This window comes from Patella vulgata, chromosome 2, assembly GCF_932274485.2.
Source record: "Patella vulgata chromosome 2, xgPatVulg1.2, whole genome shotgun sequence".
Lineage (NCBI taxonomy): Eukaryota > Metazoa > Mollusca > Gastropoda > Patellidae > Patella > Patella vulgata.
Genome location: NC_065880.2, coordinates 41,344,133 through 41,365,715, shown reverse-complemented (window position 1 = coordinate 41,365,715; position 21,583 = coordinate 41,344,133). Strand labels below are relative to the sequence as shown.

The 21,583-nt window shown below is 33.4% G+C and overlaps 1 protein-coding gene and 1 long non-coding RNA gene across 2 annotated transcripts; both read right to left on the bottom strand.

Annotated features, from left to right (window-relative positions):
* Window positions 1-331: 331 nt before the first annotated feature.
* On the bottom strand, window positions 332-21,581 carry LOC126811798 (uncharacterized). Its single transcript, XM_050537714.2, has 18 exons — window positions 21,449-21,581; window positions 16,548-16,708; window positions 15,761-15,900; window positions 15,397-15,465; window positions 13,068-13,225; window positions 12,732-12,836; window positions 11,717-11,905; window positions 11,046-11,147; window positions 10,549-10,689; window positions 8,765-8,861; window positions 8,515-8,581; window positions 7,962-8,039; window positions 6,439-6,560; window positions 4,355-4,559; window positions 3,123-3,198; window positions 2,730-2,877; window positions 2,420-2,499; window positions 332-1,564 (listed from the first exon to the last, which is right to left on the bottom strand). Exons 1-18 carry the CDS (start codon window positions 21,550-21,552, stop codon window positions 1,441-1,443), a joined length of 2,166 nt encoding a protein of 721 aa, XP_050393671.1. The 5' UTR covers window positions 21,553-21,581; the 3' UTR covers window positions 332-1,440.
* LOC130010747 (uncharacterized) lies at window positions 16,982-19,376 on the bottom strand. Its single transcript, XR_008786032.1, has 4 exons — window positions 17,926-19,376; window positions 17,641-17,802; window positions 17,299-17,487; window positions 16,982-17,116 (listed from the first exon to the last, which is right to left on the bottom strand). It is a non-coding gene; the product is annotated as an uncharacterized LOC130010747 (long non-coding RNA).
* Window positions 21,582-21,583: the final 2 nt, after the last annotated feature.

Here is a 21,583-nt window from a genome sequence, read left to right as displayed (position 1 = left end):
CTTCTTCGTCTCATGGCCATAAACACTGTGTATAAGTTTAAAGTCAATCAGATTGTTTATTTTCGTAACAACGGTACTTGTTATTAGAGAGTCAGCCTCGATTCATCATTTTTAAATTAAATTATTAAATCGCAATCATATTTCAATCTGTTTAAAAATGGCTGTCATGTGAATAATTGTCTAAATAATAGTTTATATAACATTTGAAGCCAAAATAAAGACCTGCAATAGGCAGATTTAGCTCTTACATAATGCTCTTACATGGTGTTATTATACAAATGGTGTATTGTGTTAGTATCTAGGCCTACATTATAACATACCCCAAAACAAGTCATGAGAATAAAATGTTTATTTCACAATTATACAATAATTTATTGTACAGTATAAGAGTTTAAATATACAAATTCATTCTTGTTATTATGGCGGTAACCTATTACCACTAACAGCACAATTTGCTTGCTATAAATGGAACTTTCCATTGTAATATATTATATAAACCTATGATATTTCCATTGATCTTAGAAGATAGTTCTGTATGTGAAATAACCAGCTCACCAGCTTACAGGGCTCATCATTTAAGAATAACCTGTGTGAGAAAATACAGACGAACCACAACTGCATTTACTCACACAGGTTATTCTAAACTTTATAAAGCTTTCTTAGGGGGGAATTCTAAACTTTATAATGCATGGTTAGAAGGGCATTGTAAACTTATAATAAACTATAATTAAATGGTATACATATATGTTCCAGAAAGCCCTTGTCCTTGGTTATGCTGGGGAGATATTCATATGCACACTTTTTTTCTTCCTCTTTCTTTCTGCCAATTCATCATTCCCGAGCACAACCCCAGACTACAGCTTTTCTTGTACATGGAATGTATTGGTTGAAACAAATTTCAAATGCATAATTAGTTATAGACTGTATTTGTTAACTTTGAAGAAACTAATGTTTCCAACTTGCAAGTCGTGCTGACCATTTGTTTGTGCCCATTTCTTTATTTCAATATGGACAGGTTGCTTGCTTTCTAATTTGAAAAACTGTAGCAATCATTATTTCATAATTCTCTGCCATCTTTCCATTAATGTCACAAGTCAGGAACTCAGGATACTTCAGTGATGCCGAGTTCTTAAGTAGGAAAGACAAATACCCAACGGTAATGAATTCTATTTGAAACTGATGTTTACATGAAATATGAGTAGTAACGAAAACAGCATTGGTTATGTTTAGGCCAAATCACAAGTAGGTATTTCTTTTGTAATGCTTCTGTAACATTCTAACTTAAGTTATATTCAATATTCTTTTAAAAATAATTGTACATTGAATCACCACACGCTTCTAGTTTTGTTTTTCACCTCTACAATAGCAGATTTTCATGATGGTTCTAACACCAGTAAAACCATGTTAAACCACCATGGAAACACAACTTTCATATATAGTTCAATCTGTTGAGACACCATATTCAGCTAACAAAGCATCAAGAGAAGGGTCACGACCTCTGAATCTCCTAAATACTTCACCAGCTGGAATACCACTACCTAATGACAAGTATGTATCCCGAAATCTAAATACAAAAAAAAAATATTGTAAGTTTAAGATACTATTAATAATGATGTATTTTTAATTCCAAATTCATTAATATAGATTCCATAACATTGCCTAAGGGCTCTTTTCACAAAGCATTTATAAGTTCAGTAGTGTTGTATAGCAAAATGTTCAATTAGGTGTACATAAGTCTCTGTTTACTGAAAGGGGACCCAGATCAATAAAAAAAAATATAAGTACTTTTGTTTCTTTTTTTGACATCCACATTAAAAGTCTGTCGTCAATCTGCTCTACACATGCACTCACAAAATATGTTATATGATTTCATATAATCTAGACATGTAGAGAAAACACGCTAAATACCAGGTTTTAAAAAAATAACATCTTGGATACTATCTTAAATCACATTTACAATGTAAAGAGGAGGATGCATTCACAAGCTTTAAAGATGCATTATGTAAGAGCTAAATCTACCTATTGCAGATTTTTTTTTCCGGCCTTAAAATGTACACATAACAAGCTCATAATCAACTCAAACATTCATAATTTTGCTCAGATAGTGATTTGACTGAAATTTTCTATATTCATTTTTCATCTTCTATTTTTCAAGACTTAATACAAGAACAGCCAACTATTTATCTAAATCTACCTAATGCATCTATAAATGTGAATAAAATAAAGGCGGATTTGGGATAGAGAAATGTTGAATTTCAACAAAATTTTGAATTATTTGTCTTTGGCTTGCAAGCTCTAAAGTCAAAATATACAAGTAAAGATAACTTAGTAATGTGTATTATGACTATCATGTGATCTGTGAGTGAATGTTAATTACTTACACAAAAGTAACAATAGTCTAGAGTAAAACAATATATACCTTTTACCAATATCTCGTATTTGTTCTGGTTTATTATGATCAACTTCTTTAAAAGCTTCAAAAATATCAGCAGCTATCATCTGAAATACAAGAGTGTAAAACTTAATGAGAAAATGTTTTGAGAAACAGACATACTCATCTTCGATATATATCTAAAGCAGAAGAATTGCAGAGCAATTATGATTTTTGATACAAATCAATTTAAATTATTAGGAGTTTAGGTATTAATCTAATAAACTTTACAAAATCAAACACGCAAAATCTAGAATTTTGAGAGCCGAGGAATCAAAAACAAACAATCATGACTTACATTAGACCATACGTGAGAATAAAATCCAGCCTCATATCCCCCTGATATAATGTCTACAAAGGAGTATGGATGAGTATCCTCTCTATTTAACGGTAATGGCATATACTCTTTCCATATTCTCGTCATGATGTCAGACCAGTCATCTTGACTGAAAAATATAAGAAAGAGTATTATTAACGTGACAAGACATTAGTGATAAAAAGTCAGTATGGTCATAGTTTGAGTTTACTGGTAAGAAGCACTAGTAAACACTTTTGACAGAATCTTTTTTAAAAAATTGTTCATTTCTACAAAGCCTGTAGTCTGAATTTCTAAAGGTTGACCACGTTGACACTAAAGTGCATTATCCCATTGTGACTTTACAGTAGAGGATAATTTATAAAAACAACATACCTAACATGCAGTTCCATATCCAGAGCACTTAAGTAGAGTAAATTTGTAAAGTTATATCGTCTAAAATGATAGCGGTCTGCAAAAAAAAATACTTTAGTTTTTATATAGATCACATATTCTAAGGCTTGTGTAAACAATAAAGAATAGTCTAGTACAAATGTACTAGACTATTATATGTGCTGCCTACATATAAATAAGGCAGTGGCTCAGTTAGCCCCTGAGTCTCAGACTCTTCTCACTTCTGACCCATATTTGAAGTACTTGCCTTTACATTTGGAGTTACAAACTTTGTTGACTACACAATTCATTCTGAACAGAATAATATATTTCATTTTACAATGATCAAAATTAAGATTTTCTGATCAGTGTTATCAAATTGTAAACATAGAGACTATTGTCAGTCTTATGTGTTTGTTGTAACAAAAGTCTGGTTTATAATTTATATACAGACTGCAACATTTCAGTTTTATAAAAGGGAAGCAATCATTGTGTAGCTAATCAGAAGTGAGGTCAGAAAAGTACATGTAGTAGAGTAGAGTAGAGTGATGCATGTTGGCAGCTATGCATGCATGCTGGTCTAGTATATTTCAGAGAACTTATAGGGTCTACTGCTCAGCACATCTAGTTAAGCATTGTCAAACCAAAAGGCCTAGGATCTTGTGACTATAAATCTTGTGACTATAAATTTTGTTTCATATAACTAAGTGAAGTAATGCAGTGAAAAAATTATTTCTACTGATGAGCTGCTATTTGACGATAATAGATTGTTGATAATATTGGTTAGTAGTTGATAAGTATTTGGTAGTATTGGGTTATTATTTGCTTGTTTTGCGTGATACGGGAGGGGGGGGGGGGGGTAAATGGAACAGCCAGACATTGGCTCTTGCATTTAAAGTACATTTGGCGTGATATATCTCACAATTTGGGTGGAAAAAAAATAAGTAAATAGGTCATATGCTTATTTTGCACCATTATGTTATAGTATTGGTTAGTATGTGGTGATATTGGGGTGGTATTGGGTAGTACTGGGTAAATCATTCTGCAATATTCTATCATATAAACAAAACAAAAATGATCTTATCAAAATACATGTAAACAATAAATTTCAAACTGATCAGATAATAAATGTAGCCTGCAGTGTGTTCACAAGAAATTGTAAATGAAGGATGGACCAAACTGCCTGATGGAGGGCAATATACGATCACATTTCCATTTGGGCGTATAAAAATTACCTTTAATTAAAGTTTCTGCTAGCTCTAGTGGCATCTGTTTCTGAGTTTCAACATGACTGCTAATATTCTGTAAAAACTGAGGTTGGAAACACCATCTTTTCATAACATTAGCACAAATATCTACAGCATCAAGTTCCATATTTTTTTGTCCTGTCAACTCAGAATATGGCACCTTAGTTAACAGTTGTTGTAAACCAAGACCCATCTGAAATTACAGGGAAAAAATTTTCATGTGAAGCACTTTCAAAAAAACAAATAATTATTTTGTTTTAAAAAAATTTTTTTTAAGATTGGTAAAATTATACTAATGCTCATTTTCAATGATAAATTTTGACCAATAAGAGTACGAGTATAGTGTAAAAATTTTTGTTTTTGAAAATTCTAAGTTTTGGAGAAATTTTCTTCATTAAATGTACATTCAAAACATGTGGGCTGGACTAGACTATTAAAATATCAGACCTGTTGTAACAAAATTCATATTTTGGTTAGGTGGTCTGTGAGCGTAGAAGGCAAAAATGGGGTTCTGGGAGCTTGTACCCAGGAAAATTTTTAAACTAATGAACACATATTTGCAAATTCCTGTAATAATCTCTCTTTCTATAATAAAATATCTACACTTGCCTGTTCTTGTATCCATGCAACTTAAAGGACAATATTGGTGTCAGTCATTATCACATATGTGATAGAACTAATTAAACACGTTCCAAATATAATTTTAACACAGAGATCATTGCTACGATAGCTGAGTAATACAGGTTTCCTGAATCGGAACTGACGAACGCCAAAGGAAAACACAAGTCATCCCTCTATATAACTGACTGAAGTGACTAGTGTTAACAGATACATGGGCGAATTTCTGCTCACTAATAATTCCTTCCAAGACCAAAAGTTGTTGTGTGAGACTGTGAGAGGATATCTGACAATTCATAAAAAGAATTGACTGCCACTAGATAAGAGAACACGAAAGAAAAACAGAAAAAGTCTGTGCATTACCATGTTTTTATAAGGTATAGAATGCATATAAACAAGGGAATGTACAGATTATTTCTATTTTTCTCGTGTTCTCTTATCTAATGACATTCAATTACTTTATTGAATTGTCAGGTATCCTCTTACAGTCCCATATAACAACTTTTGGTCTTCGAAGGAATTATAAGTGAGCAGAAATTCGGCCGTGTATCTATTATCACTCGTCACAGCAGTCAGTTATATAGAGGGATGACCTGTATTACTCAGCTATCGCAGGAAAGATCTCTGTGTTAAAATTATATTTGGAATGTGTTTAACCAGCTCTATCACATATGTGATAATGACTGGCACCAATATTGTCCTTTAATTTTAAGAAAACATCTGCATAGGTACATACAAGCCAACATTCTTACAAACTGTTGTTCAATTAATAGTAAGAAAATGTCTACATTTGCCCTCTTGAGGTTGTCTTGCCCAAACAATCTGAATAAACACAATTCAAGCTACCTACATACCTACCAAATTTGGTTGAAATACATTAAGCAGATCTGGAGTGGAAGTAAAGAACATTTGTGAAAAAGTTTTAATCTGCCCATGTAGAGCTGATGAACTTTATCTAAACAGATATAAATAAGTATCATCCAAGAAACAAGCCATATACCTTCCATGTTTCACTGAAATATATCAAGTTCTATTGGAGAAAATGTGAGTACATACTTGCCCTGTAAGTTGCCCCCCTCCCTGCTGTTAAACTTCATTTGTACAAGAAGTCCCACCCCAACAATATGCCTACCAAATTTGGTTTTGGTGTCCCTAATCCTGACCCAAATCTATAAGAAAAACTGAATAAGTACCACCCAAGAAATATACCTACCAAATTTGGTTGAAATCGATCCTACAGTTTTGGAGAAGTTATGTATGAAAATGTCTAAATTTGCCCATTTTAGGTACTCTCACCTCAGCCTATGGGAAAAACTTTGTGTGAACAACAAGGCAACACACCTACCAAATTTGATTGAAATCCATCCTACAATTTTGGAGAAGTTCTGTATGAAAATGTCTAAATTTACCCTAAAAATAACCAGATCAACACTTTATAAAGAAAACAAACATACATCTTTTAATAAATAATATAAATCTTGAAAGTTCATCACTACTGGGGTATTCTTGGTGAGTGGAGGGTCTAGATCTAGACAGAGATACGACAATGGTTTTGTCCCAACAAGATCACTTCTATCTGAAAATCAGTATTGGAAAAAATGTATAATCTTTGTGAAATTCAATACTTGCAACACAAAAAACATTTCTTCTGTCTAAAGCACAAACTACATCCTTATTTAATGGTGCAAAAAATGATCTCTTTTCTATGATTAATTACTAAGTTATATCAGATGATATGAGAAAACAATTCCATATTCGATGACATGCAATTTTTATACATATTCACCAAAAATGTATCATTTTCTGTCAAGCATAGTAAAGACGACCATTTTACTTTAGAAATTAGTTTACAGGTGTTTTAAGTCACCTTTTTCTATGAAACTGCTCTTTTGATAGATGTTCTAAACAGCTATTTAGTAATTGCCATTCTTTAGAGATATTAATATGCCACATTGACATCTTTACATACTTATTGTGTGACAATCGAAATCATGACCAAGTACATTTGATACTGATGTCACTCTTATGAATCTTACATAGGGACAGAAAGCTAATGAATCGGTTTTATCTAGGTGTGGCGAAACCCCTGTCAACAGTCCAAAAAAGTCACTACGTAGCTCTGCACAACTTGGTCTTCTTGTCTATCGGTACCATGTTATTTGTTCAGATTTGTCGTTTATTCCATCAAGTATTTAGGTTTTTAAATGTAAAATACTGTGTAATTCAACATGGTGCCTGACGGGTTTAATATATTTAGGTACGAATTAGAACCAAATAGTTTATTTATATGGGAGTCAAGGTTTGGGCTATGCCTTGGAAATTGGAAGTGGGAAGAGACTAGTATGTGTCTCTCTTTTGAGGACAACCTTGGTAACCCCACCAATTAGTAACCATGGAAACCCTGCTTAGGTTTTGTAATACTTTAAATAAAAAAAGCCTGCCACATGAGGGGCATTTGCCCCCCCCCATTAATCTGTTCTGCCCTCTGTTTGCACCCCCCCCCGATAATTTTAGAAAATAAAAAAAGTATTTGTGATACGTTTCGGTAATCATTACCCTAAGGTGATTAAATCAGTCTGAAGAGTTCAATACGAACGAAACTAGTCACTGACACACAGGATAACCAGGTCTTCAGGGCCACTCTTATCTTTCATGTTATTTATTCATTCACAGCTTAGTTGTTAGATGTGAAACACTGTGTTGCTTTTATTGCATCTGGATCTTAATTAACATTTGCATCAATTTTGATTGCCTACGGCTTAGAGAGCTCATGCAGCAAACACCTTGTACTTTTACACTTCAACATAATTTTCCAAATCCATAGTGACCTAAAAACAAACTTGGATATGGTTTAGTAAACCGTGTAGTTTCTTTACCGATTTTTATAAGTTTGTTCTTGTTGATTTTTTTTTGGTTTTTATTGGTCCTCAGTTTGAGAGAACATAAATAGAATATTGCTTATACAGGACTATCTTACCTCTAGCTACACTCATTTTATAGGACATCTTACCATTCTTTGCATAAGGATCCATGTAAAATGATGCTACTTCTTCATCTGAAGAACATTACAGGAAAATATACTTTAGCTTGCTGTGAAATAAGCATCCACTATTCTTAAAAGAATCATATACCAACACACTCTGACCTGTCACCTCAGATTAACTATAAAAGTAATGCTCTGGGCCCTTATTCACGAAAACTTAAACTAAGATACAATCGACATTTTAAGAAATACTGCAATTCGATTGGCTGACCAGTAAAATCAATTTGCATGTATCCAATGAAGTTGCAGTATTTCTTAAAATTTCGGTTGTAACTTAGTTTAAGTTTTCGTGAATAAGGGCCCAGACTTCTTGTGTGTAGAATATAAAGTATATTTATTTCATTAATTAAATTAACTCTTTTAGAACTTTTGGCCTGTCAGAAAACCCACAGGCTTTGCACTGAGGACAGACCCATGATCCACAGTGTAATGTAAAGTATATTTTAGTTTTGTTGCAGAGTGATGAATTATTAATTTTTTTACTTACCATTTTCATCATACACATTAAAATATCTTACATCTTCACTCCATACATCTATTTTACTATTTGATTCCTTTAACAATAATAAAGCCAATATTTATTTCTCAAAAATAAAGAATTTTCTTAATTATCAAATTATAGTAAAATAGATTCAAATACTCACAAAATATGAAAATACAATCAAATTCATACTATCTTTACAAAAGTCAAACAAATAATTGTACTTCAAAACAATTTAACTAAAGCAAATTCTTACCCTAATTGTTATTCCAAATAACAGATTAAAAAAGGCAAACAACTTTTCTAACACGGTTTCAAAAGGAAAATATTCGGATATATGATCTAAATCAGAACTGAAAACAGAAAATAGTTTGAAGTAATAAAATTAAATGCTCTGTAAAAGAGGAAGAACTTCATTTAGCCATAAATCATGAAGCAAGATGACTCACAACATAGAAGGATTAAAGACACTTATAAACTGTTGAAAAATATGAAATAATGTAAACAAAAGAGATCACTAGGTTTTTCATTTGACACATCAAAACTATTCTTGTCAGTTTCAGCCAATAACAAAATAGTTTTTTAGTCATATAATAATCTGTTTTATATTCTTTTTATATTTTTCTTGCAAATGAATTTAGCTAACAGTTTGAGGCCTATTATAGTACCATTGGTCTATTGTCAGACGTAGAAAGGGGGCCTTCGACACCTCGGACGTCACATCTGGCGTATGACCCATGCCCTCTCTTCTTACTACATATTTTAATAGACTTGTGATCGTCTAGTATCTGTAATTCTCTTCTTGGATTACTTTTCCCGTTGTGTATTTTCTTCTTACTATCTAAGTAGTTAAGACGGTTATCTTCTCATTAGTTAAGTAAGATGTTTGTTTTACAAGGAAGGAATAACAATGAAATAGTTCAGTTCTACATTCTTATGTCAAGCTGGACACGTATGATTACATTAACATACTTATAATAATTAACATCTTTCTTTCAACCCCAACTCCTGTAAAAGTCTAACCAGCATGGCTAGACTCAGGAAATCGCTACATCATGTGGTCTAGGAACTCAGATGGTATCTGTCCGGAATCCAATAATATCTGATCTTAAAGGCCTGACAGGGTCTTTTTTATAGGACCCATCATGCACAGATCAGGCTATGCATGACCCTCAATCTGTGCAATTACTGATATGATTGGATGGTTACAGTGTGTGATGCAATTAGTAATTTCCAATCACATGTATTTTACACAATAATTTATCCTTGACTCCATAAACTTTAAATCAGTTATGTTCCCGATTATTGAAAACAATTATATAGAAATTTTGACAACAAACTAAACATATGACAGAAGTGTTTATCCCAGCCATAATATCTAGGGCATAATCACCTAACATTATTATTATTTAATATATAGTAAATGTTCTCCATAATTTGAAACCAATAATTAATTAAAGATATAATATAATGCTATTATTAATTTAAAGAGCAAAAATTCTACCAATCTTGCTACACTATGCCATTTAAATGTACCAGGATTGACAGAAACACTGATTTTAAAACTATCTATGGGAAATGTCAGGTTCATGAAATAAAACATTTTTTGTTCGAGGGGGGTCTTGAAAAAATGGATTCTGCATGTGAAGGGAACATGAACTCAAGTGATCTTCATTTGCCTTTGTATATACATTTCAATAACGACAGAAAAATACACGATTCATATAAACCCAAGTTTAAAATACCCTCGGCCGTTCCCCCTTGCATAAAATATAGGACATTAAACCTCATTTCATTTCATTTTCACCTCCCCTGCCCCCAAACATCAAGCACTATAATGAAAGAACTGTCGTATCGTAGACAAAGCCGGATGATAATATCAGGTTGGGTATTTTTTAAAATTTATGTTGCAAGCAAAATCTATTCAACATTTTATCTATGTGAGTATGAAAGACTGTATGAAAGACTATTGAAAGACTGTATAATTTCAAAAGATATATTGAAATTTTATAAGTTACATTTATTGAAAATTAGATTTACCCAATGATATGATTTCTATGTCTTGTTCTCCAATATTGAACATCCCACATTTCTAATTTTCCATCAAAGCCCTTTGATGAAGCAAACTGCTGAAGTTCGGCTATGTCCTCATTAACTATAGGTCCAATTTTGGTCTTATACCTGAAATTGAAATGAAATTATAAATACAAGTATCAATCGGGTAACAAGATTTACCCAAATCCACCATTATTTCAACTTAAAAGACAATAATTCATATCGATATTTGATAATGGTTAGTAAACCTGTGATAACCCCGGGAGTCTGGACAGAAGATTAGGAGACAGCATATAAAAATAAGGAGAATTCACATTCAGTAAATTTGTGTGCCATATTATAATAATTATATTGCCCAAAGCACATTCTTTATGTATTGCATTGTGCCATATTGCCCAAAACATATTCTATATGTAGTGCATAAAACTTTTGGTAGTATTCAGAGTTGTAGTAGCCATCAAATATCATATAAACAAACTTACGTCTCAAGCATTGTTAAAACATTTTCAAGAGATCCTGCCATTTTATTTTCCATTGACAGTTCTGCATAATTTCCATAACCCAACAACTTAGCATAGTCATCTCTGTAAAAATGAGTTCAAAATAATGAGTTTATTCAAAATGAATATCATAGTTATGATATAAGTGACAAAAACAATAAATCTATTTTAGAGAGAGAGAGAAAGAGAGAGAGAGAGAGAGTTTAACATCCACTCGACACTAACAAGGTCATTTCAGGTATAACACATGGTTCAATTTTATTTCAATAATTCGCTTACATATTAGAGGTCTTTAGCAGTGGGAGGAAACTGGAGGACCCGGAGAAAACCCACGAGGATGGACAGGCAACCCTACTCCTTGTCACCTGACTCATGATACAGTGTGCACGTGCTAACCATTCGGCCATCCAACCCCCCATGCAGTTTGTGAGAGCGATTGCGGAGGCCCTAAGAGAGCAATAAAATACACACTTAGATTGGGTTTGAGGTAGACGATGGAGCACAATAATGACAGCGCACCTTAAACATGAAGGCCTGACTTTTGTGAAAATACTTAAAATAGATAGGGACCTTTGCCGAAATAATTATTCTTGAAATTAGCTGAAAATTTGTATATTTAAACTAGTATATTTAATACATATTTAACTATTCACCTATATAATAATATGTCATTCAGTAACTGTTTATTGTCTACATTTCGTTTATGAAATTCAACACCACATCTTGTATTATAAGCAATCCATGCTTTATATCTTGTTATTCTATCAGAACAACTATTTAAAACACTAAGATATACAGGAGGATCCAAGGTAATAGTCCAAGGCCCTTGAGTTGGATTTGATCTGAAAACAGAAAATCTACATAAATAACATACTAGTTCCATAAATTCATACTTTCATAACAATTCAAAAGTGTTGACTTTATTATCAATCAAAGACAGTTTGCCAGGCAATAAAATATAACCCCATAGCAACTAAGTAATTTGAGCAGTCAATAAGGTTGATGTATATTTATACTTTTGATGGAAATGGGAGCATTTAAAAACATTAATTACTGTTTCAAGAGTAAAGGAAATGAAATGGGGTATAACATCCTACATTTCTGCTCCGATGTGTTCCAAGAGTAATTATCAGAAATAATTAAAATTTGATTGGCTTCTTGTTCTTTCTAGTGCTAACAATGTTAGTAACATTTATTAAATCTATTATATAAAACATGTAAGGGTAACTAAAAGATAACTTTAGCTGTTTGGGTTATCAGAAATCACTGAAAGATTTTTCAAACTGATCAAGGGTTATAACTCCAACAATAATTGTTGAAAATTAATACACTTCTTTGTCATTGTGTATAAATTTCAAGCTGAACAGATGATAAGTTTAGCCTCTAGCGTGTCCACAAGATTCTTCGACATATAAAAATACATGAACCAGTATTTTGTAAATATTTTTTTTGTAAAACTGAATATAAGCTGAAAATATTCACATGTCCATATACAAATTACTGTAATTTTAAAATGTCAGGGATTTTAAGTAGACTAGCTTTTGAGTCGTTTTTAATCAATAAGATTGTCTGATCTTGGAATAAGAGGGGAAATTGCATTTTGTAAATCGATGTAGAGACATACATGTACAGTTGTTCATGATTAGCACATTTGATACTGTTACTAACCTGTCTGCTGCTATATGGGTTATCACAGAATGGGGTAGATCTTTGATGTAAGAAAAGTTATTTATAACATCAGAATACATTTTTGTACACAAATGAACATTTCGGCTGAAATAGAAGTAGGTATATTTAATAAGTTTGTGTATATAATTTCATAATTTAATGACCACATAAAGTAAACATAAAAATTAACATCCTACTTTTCACTGTTTTTTTCCCTATGCTTGTATCACAGATTGAATAGCATAAATATATTATCATTGTTTATGTGGATTCTTGTTCAGAAATAAGAAAAGAGTGAAATAGAATGATGCATTCTGTAGTAAATGAAAATCATACTTGAAATAAACAGCAAATCCTTTCATCATTTTGATCAGGTCAGTACATTCCTTTTTTTTAGGTCCAAGTTCTACACCATGTTTCCTTGCTTCTAGCAGATAGATATCTATTAATCTTTGTTGATATTCATTTAGATTAGAGCGGTTTGCTGCTACTTCCTACCCAAAAAAAATAAATACAATCATCACAAATAATTCTATAATTTTTGCTATGCCCAAAAAACATAACAAAAAAAACCCCATTTTTAAAATCTGACACAGTAGTATTATTTTTGGAGAGTAGATTATCCGAGTTGAGTGGTGGGTTTCTTTTTCAGAGACCTCTGAGTGGTATGTTGATCTTTAAATAATTGTATATCTGGTATATTTGTTAAACCGATTCAGGGGCATGTTCAGAAATTTGAGCAAAGGGGGGGGGGGGGGGGGGTGGAGACAATGTCAGGTTTGGCGTGAGGTTTGGGCAATTACCCAAGTCTTTATAAAAGACAATATTTTGCTCAATCAGGTGCATATATGTCTAGGATTAGAGTGGAGTGAAGTTGATATTTCGATGAATATAAGAGAAACCAGCGGTTGCCATGGAAGATATGGACAGAGAACAAGCTAAAAATAAAGAAAGCAATTTTTGGTACAATCAAGGGTAATAAACCAGGAAGTTACAGTCCAATATATTGCAAGGAACCGAGACCTGTAGGACATAAAATTACATCTTAAGTTTCGTCAAAATCGGACAATTATTACAACCTTGGTTTTACATACTTAATTTACACTATTTGCGTACAAGGAGCGGCCATTTTGTCAGGCAGTTCCGTTCCGATTTTCCACAAAATTCGAACTCCACCATCATTATGGTGTAACGGTGATATATTTAAACAATTTTTAAAATCGGATAAAAAATGTGACCTCTAGAGGGCCCACAAGCTAAAAGCGCAATTTTTCGTACAATCTGATATCTGCGAATGTCCAAAGGGACTGAGATCATTGGGATATGAACATATACTTTAAGTTTAAACAAAATCAGACAAAAATTGTGAACTCTAGAGGGTCCACAACCTTGGTATTACATACTTTTACACTATTTTTTTTAAATTGAAAACAAATTGCGACTTCGCAATTTTTTGAACAATCAGGGGCCATTATCCAGGAAGTTACCCTCCAACATGCACGATTATCAGAAGGAACCAAGATCTTTGTGATATAAACATAAATTTAAAGTTTCATCAAATTCGGATCAAAATCTTTTGTTGGGCATTTTTGTTCCAAATTTTGCGAAATTCAAACTCATCAGTCATTATGGTGTTACGGTGATATCTTCAAACATTTTTTTGAAACCAGATAAATATTGTGACATGAGCAACCACGAGCTAAAAATGTGATTTTTCGTACACTCAGGGTCCATTAGCCAGGAAGGTACGGTCCGAAATGTGTGAATATCGACAGGAACCGAGATCTTTGAGTTTTAAACATACGTTTCAAGTTTAATTGGATTTAAATTATGACCTCTAGAGTTGCCACTAGCTAAAAACGTGATTTTTCGTACAATCAGGGGCTATAATGTCTGATACATGCCAATTTCGAAAGGAACCAAGCTCTTTAGAAGATAAACCTATATTGCAAGTTTCGTCAAATCGGATAAAAATTGTGACCTGTAGAGTGTCAACAAACAAATTGTGGAAGGACGGAAACGGGCAATGACAATATACGTCCACATGAAAATGTAGGCATATAAAGACATATGCTCTGCGATAGCAAGGCAGAGCCCAGACCCCTTCTTTGCCCTGAACACATGCCTGCAATTACTTAAAAGAGAGAGGGAGCCACGGTGGCTAGGTGGGTAAGGCGCTGGCTCGCTAGCCTGGAGGTCGGGTGTTCGATCCCTGCATTGGCCGAGAAAGTTCATCTCGATTTTCCGACATGGTTTCCCCTTGTCAGTGATGCAGGACAGAGGGCCTGACAAGGAAAGCTGTCTAGTCCTTCGGATGAGACGAAAAACCGAGGTCCCGTGTAAACATTGGAATGCATGTAAAAGATCCCTTGGCAGTTGGAAATCGATATAAGAGTAGGCGATAGTGCCGCTGCCCGGGCAAAATTTCCCTCATAGCACACTGTATGGCGTATGCCCGTCTTCATTAGCCCAGTATAGGAGCAGAACAGTGGGACGTTAAACCCCATTTCATTTCATTTACTTAAAAGAGAGACAATATACAGCAGAGGAAACAGCAGTATATAAAATGCATTACATTAGACAAGACATGTTGCCAGGCTCATATGCACATGACAGCTAATTTGCAAAGTAATTATAGAATAAAATTTACAGTATTGAAACCAACCTTGACTGAATCGTACAAGGTTTCACTTAACCAACGCTCCGCTCTGGCTTTTTCCACTTGCGGATTCATCTGAAAATAAGAAATGAAATTAGACGTTTATGAATGGTTACCCAAAACAACATCAATACTTTTAGAAACTATTCATCATTGAGCAGCTCAATGCCAAAACAATCTTACAATACATAAAACTGAATGATACAGATGTTATAGTCGTGACTGGGAAGGCTTAAATATTTGCAGATCAGTAATGCTTTGAAGTTCTGTCAATTCCACTAACATAATCAAAATACTATTGAAACTGTCATATATATTTCATATACATTACAACATCATCTTTTTTTAATATATAGAACTGCAAGTCTACCCGTAAAAAAGCCTTCTCAAAGTCTGTATTTTTCTTGATAAAGTAAAAAAGTTTAACAGTGTTGTATGCATAACTCAATGGAACATCTGCTCTTTCAATTGGTTCAAAGACACTCTCAAAAGTCTTTTCATCTTTAGGATCTGAAAAAAAAAATAAAATGAAGTGTTTCCTTTTCCAAATCTACATTTTTATAGTAATAACTTAAAGATAGGTTGCCAGGCAATGAAACATATGCTCACAGCAGCTAAGTCGTCCAGGCAGTCAACAAGGGTTGTCACATATTTTTCTTTTATCAGAAATGAGAACATTTACAACACATGAAAATCTGACTAGGAGTAATCACAAGAATTTGATTTGATTGTTTGTCTCATGACCTTAAGCAATTTACATTTATTTTAGCCTCGAGAGTGTCCACAAGATTTTTCAAAGTGATAAAGGTCCTTAACAGACCGATGGAAGGGGGCGACGACAATATACGACCACATTTCAATGTGGGCATATAAAAAAGAATTATCACTCTCACTAAGAAAATAAATGTAATTAATATTGAATAATATCACATTTCCAACAGAATTATCTAATTATCCCAAATCCAAGTACTGACTTACTTAGGAGCAAGTTATTTTTCAAAAGTGTTAAGTAAACACTGGAAAATTTAATGCTTGAAAAATAAGCTTTACACTGATAATCCATACTCTCAACATTGGTAATATAAATATAATTTATTAAAATTCAAATCCAGTACAGATTGCAGTTGCACTACAAACAACACTTGCAATTCATTTACCTTTCAGTTTTTCAATAAGATTTCCAAGTTTTGTTTCATATTGTATTGAAAGTTTTGCTGGTCCCGTTACGCAGCCATCTGGTCTTAGTGTAGAATATGCTGGATTTCTAAAACGCATGATAGCATTAGTTTCAGGCGTATCTGGAGGAACTTCAGGAAGACTGAAATAAAAATAGGTTGACAGGTAACAAAACATACACCTACAGAAGCTGATTACATGTCATTTCGGTCCCGCGTCATTTCGGACTTACGTCATTTCGGACTCCAAAAAATATGTCCCCGACATTTCGGACTCGGGTAGGTGACATTTCGGACTCGGGTAGGTGACGTTTCGGACTCGGGTAGGTGACGTTTCGGACTCGGGTAGGTAAGATAGAATTATACAACACACTGACGCCAATTTACTTTATAAACTATTTTATTTATCAACATAGCATGTACCACGTTTTAGCCTTTGCCAAAAGTCGCAGTTGATCTTCAGTGGCAAAGATGTGATGTCGCCTTTCCCCTACTTTAACCCGCTTCTGGTAGAAGCCGGGAGCGTTGCTGTCAATAAAGTCTTCATCCAGCTGAAACGACAAACAATATAATCTTCATCAATTTGTGTATTTACCTATTTAACAATATAGCCTTCATCAATTTATGTAAACAATATAATCTTCACCAATTTATGTAAACAATATAATCTTCATCAAATTGTGTATTTACCCATTTAACAATATATTTAATATATTTAACTTATTGTACTTACAGGGGAAGACATGTCTACTGGGTCATTTGGTCGGAGAGTCTGTCTGGTTCGCTGCACCGACCTTATCAATGCTGCAAGAGGTGGTCTGCTATACACTGGTTCGTTGACCGATCCTACACTTGCCATGACACTCTCTGCGATTGATGGACAGGATCTTGTAAAAATATTTCCTATGGCTTCCTTCTTAGCCTGCAATGATATAATAAATATTATACATATTCTTTTTTTTTATTTCAGCAACAGTCAGTACCAGGGTCAGCTGGAGGAATGAATATCTGTTCTTTCAATCTTTTAATATATGTACATATCGTTACTTTAATATTTGTATTTTTATATACATACCGTTACTTTAATTTTAGCAGCAGTCAATATACCAGGTTCTGCTGGGTGAATATGCTCTTTCAAACCTTTCTTGAAGTCGGTACCATCCTGAATCACCGTTGCAGGACAAGTCAGGGAACCATTTCTCTTGCAGCACCTCCATACGGTCGTTTTCTTGTCCGTCTAAAAAAAACATCATTAGTTCTAATTAGATATCATATTCGTCTACACGTAACATTAGTTCTAATATATAAGTTCTAGTTAGATATCATATTTGTCTATAACATACATATATATAACACATACCTTTATCGTATAAGCAAAACCAATGTTGTCAAACAGCTTCTTTTTCCCACGTGTTGTTGCTGCCTCTTCTATAGTGTATGCTAATTCAGGTTCTTCTTCAGCAAATACGCTAATATCTTGCTCATCTTCAGACATTGAAGACTCGATAACCGGATCAGGTAGCTGGTATGGTCGTTCAATGGTGAATGATTCTTCGATGTCCATTTCTTCTTCTGTAGGGGGGAGCGGGGCAACACATCTACAGCATTTCCATTCAAAAGCAGTTCTATGTCGGTTTAAACTCCTGTACTCATCCCGAGTGATGCCTGAAATAGTGATAAATAAAATAATAATATTCCCGGATTGCGGGTACGTGTCAATAAATAACAATAACGACAAATTTATAACGTTTCAATAAATAACAATAACTTACAAGCTGAAACGACAAATTTATAACGTTTCAATAAATAACAATAACTTACAAGAAACGACAAATTTAAAACGTTTTAATAAATAACAATAACTTACAAGAAACGACAAATTTAAAACGTTTTAATAAATAACAATAACTTACAAGAAACGACAAATTTAAAACGTTTTAATAAATAACAATAAAGAAAATTTCATTACGTACCGGAATCGCAGGTTCGATGTTGCCATAAAAGACAAGAATCGCACTGGAGGCCTTCTTGTCGAGGACGGACAGGATTGGTACACTTTACGCAATTTCCACTAGCCATGATAGATTCGTGTAAAAATTGAGAATGATTTGAATTGAAATATGGCACATATATATAATACATTTGAGCTTGGGCTCAATCATTTCTTAACGGCTTCATTATTTCTCAATCATTTCTTAGCGGCTATTAGAAACGCCGATCAGTGTTTTTATTTCTCAATCATTTCTTAGCGGCTATTAGAAACGCCGATCAATTATCGCTATTAATCTTAAATACAACAATGGGATGGTTTCACTAATCGCTGGATTCACTAATCGCTAGATTAAAACAACAATCGCGGATCGATTATCGTCAACAATCTAAACTAATTCATCGTCAACAATCAAAATTTACTCATCAAAATACAATAATATCCGATCAAGTAAATAAACAAATACAAAAAAGGCAAGTAGCATAGGTTTTACTTCAAGTTCAAGTTCAAAGGCGTGTTGTCAAGTAATGGCCTGTATGGGATAAATAAAACAAGACTAACAATGTTTAAATCTTTATTAATGTGAATGGTCTGTCTTGAGCCTCACCTACAACGAAAGAAAAACAGCTATTACTAATATATACACACATAATTTTAAGTTTTATTTGAGTCCGAGTCCGAGTCCGAAATGTCGCCGGTCCGAGTCCTAAATGTCGTTTGACTGAGTCCGAAATGACACCGAGTAAGTCCGAAAAGTCGCCATACTGAGTCCGAAACGACGTTTGTGCTGAGTCCGAAATGACGCGGGACCGAAATGACGTGCTACCCAGAAGCTAAGGGGTCCATTGTCCAAGCAGTATGTAAGAGTTGACACATATTTATTCTTAGAGTGTAGAGCATCCATAAGATTTTTGAAATTGATCAAAGGTTTTATTCTGACAGTAAATACTGGAAATCTATATGCTTCTTCGTGAGAAATTATTATTTGTACAAAAATTTGATAAAACTTTTTTTCTAAAAATAAGCTAGGTGCCTAGAAGAAAACTATATCTATTTCCATAAATTCATATTGCCATAACAAACCAAAAGTGTTGTCTCTATCAACTGAAATGCAGAACACAATTTTTCATTTGAACTCTAAAGCTAAAAGATACCGGTATCTTTATTATCAATTTTAGTTTTTTTTCTAGTGCAATTATATAAAACATGTACCAGTAATCAGATTATACCTTTAATTATCAGAAATCATTGAAAGATTTTTCAAATCAATCAAAGGCAACAACTCATGCCTAATCTTAGTTCTTTTCGGAAAGGTTTCTGGATGGACATAGTTATCTGACCTTTTTTATGGTAAGAAATGATTCCTTTGGGCAAATATAGATTGTAAGGACTTCAAAATAGTTGTAAAACAGAGTTAGGAGTAGATCGTTATTTTCATTAATTTCTTATTGCTTCTTGATAGGAACAGTCAAAGGGCTTCACCTGTTTAAACACCATTCCGAAAGGAACTAGCCAAACCTGTGACATTTGAAGATTATGATTTGTACTATACCATACCAACCTAATTTTGTAAATATTACTTAATTCAGAATCATCACATTAACATTATTACTAGGCCTATTAGATGTTATAGGGTGCATTTTAATATTAGATAGATGAGTAGCGATTTCATATGTGATGGCTATTCATAGGTTAAAGTAGCTATTAAAGTCTCTAACTCAATATCATTCAAAGTCTTTGATATTAAAAACGCAAATTTTTTGTCAATTTAAATCAACATTGATTTTGTGATCTTACCGGGAAAAGATGGGCTTCTGATACCCAATATCTAAGACTAAATATACATCTTACCATTGGTACACGAATCGTGTAGCCTACCATAATGTGTTTCAGCGTCATTTCTAACAAGGGACTCGAAGAACAAGGCTAGACATACTCCACAAGTCATGGCAAACGGTGACACCATATTCTTATCTGGATAGCATGCATAATAAATACTATCGGTGTAGACTGGAATAACTAGATGCTAGAGATTGCCACTGGGACTGATTGAATGTAAATCAGTTTATATACATTCATATTACATTATTATATGCGTTGCGACACATTTGTGTCCCAATTATTAGCGATTTAGCTCCTTTAATACAAATTATTGCAGCTAATGCACGTGTAAACACATCAGAAATTTGGAATTGTTTTTTTGGGTAGAACATTCATTGAAGTAGTTCCTATCCCTTCCTATATAGTTGCAATATGAAAATACCGTTCATCCCCACCTCTGGTCTATGGCTATTTTGGAATCCTTACCGACTGTTTTCCACTGTGAATCTTCTTTGTTTGCCAAAGGAATCATTTCTTGCCACAGATGACACACATTCATAATAAATCAACACCATTTTCAAGTAGAATTTTGCGATTGCAAACAAACACAAAATACATTTGAACTAGTCGGATCAGCCATTATGAGACTCGAACATGCACAGACTGCATGTTTATTTAATCGCTAAATTCTACTTGAAAATAGTGTTAAATTATTATAAATTAGTGTCAGATATGGCAAGGAATAATTCCTTTTCCTTTTGCGAAAAATAAAGAATCACAGTGAAAAATAGAAGGTAAGGGTCCCAAAATAGTCCGAGAACAGAGGTGGGTAAGACTAGTAAGAGCTGTATTTTACCGTATGTTCATATTGCAGCTATATAGGAAGAGATGGCAACTGTCAGCTGACATCATCCGATCAGAGACAGTTCCTAATGGAACTATCGTTTAAGTAAGTTTAACTTTTTTAGTTTTATTATGTAATTGTAACATTTGAAACATTTATTTTATCTGTGACTGCTGTGAAATTTGATTCTTATATAAATACATTTCAAACTAAGTATATCATTCTTACAGAACATAGTATGTGGCTGATGAGTGTCTTATTGTAGTTTTCCAATGATGTGCAGATAAATAACATGATGCACATATTTTTTTAGTGAACATGGAAGAGGCCATTTTGCTTCCCTAAGAGTAATCTTCCCCTTGT